Consider the following 2,010-nt stretch of genomic DNA (forward strand, 5'->3'; position numbering starts at 1 on the left):
TCCCAGTGCTCCCAGTAACAGCCTAGCAACCCCTCCCAGTGCTCCCAGTATTAGCCATCACCCCTTCCAGTGCTCCCAGTGCTCCCAGTATCAGCCTAGCAACCCCTCCCAGTGCTCCCAGTGCTCCCAGTATTAGCCCAGTCACCCCTCCCAGTGCTCCCAGTGCTCCCAGTGCTCCCAGTGCTCCCAGTGCTCCCAGTGTTCCCAGTATCAGCCCCATAACCCCTCCCAGTGCTCCCAGTGCTCCCAGTATCAGCCCAGTCACTCCTCCCAGTCCCAGTGCTCCCAGTGCTCCCAGTATCAGCCCAGTAACCCCTCCCAGTGCTCCCAGTATCAGCCCAGTAACCCCTCCCAGTGCTCCCAGTGCTTTTAGATCTCCCAGTGCTCCCAGTATCAGCCCAATCTCCCCTCCCAGTTCTCCCAATGCTCCCAGTATCAGCCCGGTAATCCTTCCCAGTGCTCCCAGTGTTCCCAGTATCAGCCCAGTAACCCTTCCCAGTGCTCCCAGTGCTCCTAGTATCAGCCCAGTCACCCCTCCCAGTGCTCCCAGTATCAGCCCAGTATCCCTTCCCAGTGTTCCCAGTATCAGCCCAGTCACCCCTCCCAGTGCTCTCAGTATCAGCCCACTAACCCTTCCCAGTGCGCCCAGTATCAGCCCAGTCACCCCTCCCAGTGCTCCCAGTGCTCCCAGTGCTCCCAGTGCTCCCAGTATCCCCACCTGCAGCTTCATGCGGAGGTCGGTGCCGGCCGCCAGCTGGTCCAGTCTCCTCGCGGCCGCCTCCACTTGGCTGCAGTAGCGGCCATAGAGCAGGAACCTGCAGGACCCAAATCCGCCCAAAGTGACCCCAAAACGACGGCACCGCACCCCACAGACGGAACCCACATTGGGACCCAAAATGGAGCCACGAGTGACCCAGAATTGGACCCAAAATGGGCAGAAATGGACCCAAAATGGACCCAAAATTGGACCTGAAACCACACCCCAAATGAGCAGAAATGGACCCAAAATCGGACCTGAAATCAGACCCAAAATGGGCAGAAACTGACCCAAAATTGACCCAAAGTGGAGCCATGAGTGACCCAAAATCGGACCCCAAATGGGCAGAAATGGACCCAAAATCAGGCCAGAAATCAGACACAAAATGGGCAGAAATCGACCCAAAATAGACCCAAAATTGGACCTGAAAGCAGACCCAAAATGGGCAGAAATTGACCCAAAATAGGCCCCAAAACTGAACCCAAAATCAGACCCCAAATGAGCAGAAATTGACCCAAAATGGACCCAAAATTGGGCCTGAGACAGCACCCCAGATGAGCAGAAATGGACCCAAAATTGAAAGAAAATCAGAAAAAATGGGTAAAAATGGGCAGAAATGGACCCAAAATTGGACCTGAAACCAGACCCAAAATGAGCAGAAACTGACCCAAAATTACACTTGAAATCAGACCCCAAACGGACAGAAATTAACTCAAAATAGTCCCGAAATGGAGCCATGAGTGACCCAAAATCAGACCCAAAACGGGCAGAAATGGACCCAAAATCAGACCCGAAATCAGACCCAAAATGGGCAAAACTTGACCCAAAATTGACCCAAAATTGGACCTGAAAGCAGACCCAAAATGGGCAGAAATTGACCCAAAATAACCCCAAAACTGGACCTGAATTCAGACCCCAAATGGGCAGAAGTTGACCCAAAATGGGCAAACTTGACCCAAAATAGATCCCAAAATTGGGACCTGAAATCAGACCCAAATTGGGCAGAAATGGACCCAAAACTGACCCGAAATTACGCTTGAAATCTGACCACAAATGGGCAAAAACTGACCCAAAATAGAAACAAAATCAGACCCAAAATGGGCAAAACTTGACCCAAAATCGATCCAAAATTGGAACTGAATTCAGACCCAAAATGAGCAGAAATGGACCCAAAATAGCCGGAATTGGACTCAAAATGGTCCCTAGATGGACTGCCCCCCCCAACCGCCATTGCTCCCTCCTGCCCCCCCTCC

The 2,010-nt window shown here is 52.4% G+C and overlaps 1 protein-coding gene across 1 annotated transcript in view; it reads right to left on the minus strand.

The window, feature by feature from the left end:
• LOC110391240 (proto-oncogene vav-like) overlaps nt 1-2,010 on the minus strand; it is a gene marked incomplete at its 3' end in the record, with an annotated part of 24,936 nt that overhangs the window by 12,822 nt on the left and 10,104 nt on the right. The window contains 2 exon segments of the mRNA XM_021383050.1: nt 720-969; nt 1,548-1,603. Coding sequence (XP_021238725.1) covers nt 720-969; nt 1,548-1,603 — 306 coding nt within the window.

The sequence above is a fragment of the Numida meleagris genome, unplaced genomic scaffold, assembly GCF_002078875.1.
Source record: "Numida meleagris isolate 19003 breed g44 Domestic line unplaced genomic scaffold, NumMel1.0 unplaced_Scaffold328, whole genome shotgun sequence".
Classification (NCBI taxonomy): Eukaryota; Metazoa; Chordata; class Aves; order Galliformes; family Numididae; genus Numida; species Numida meleagris.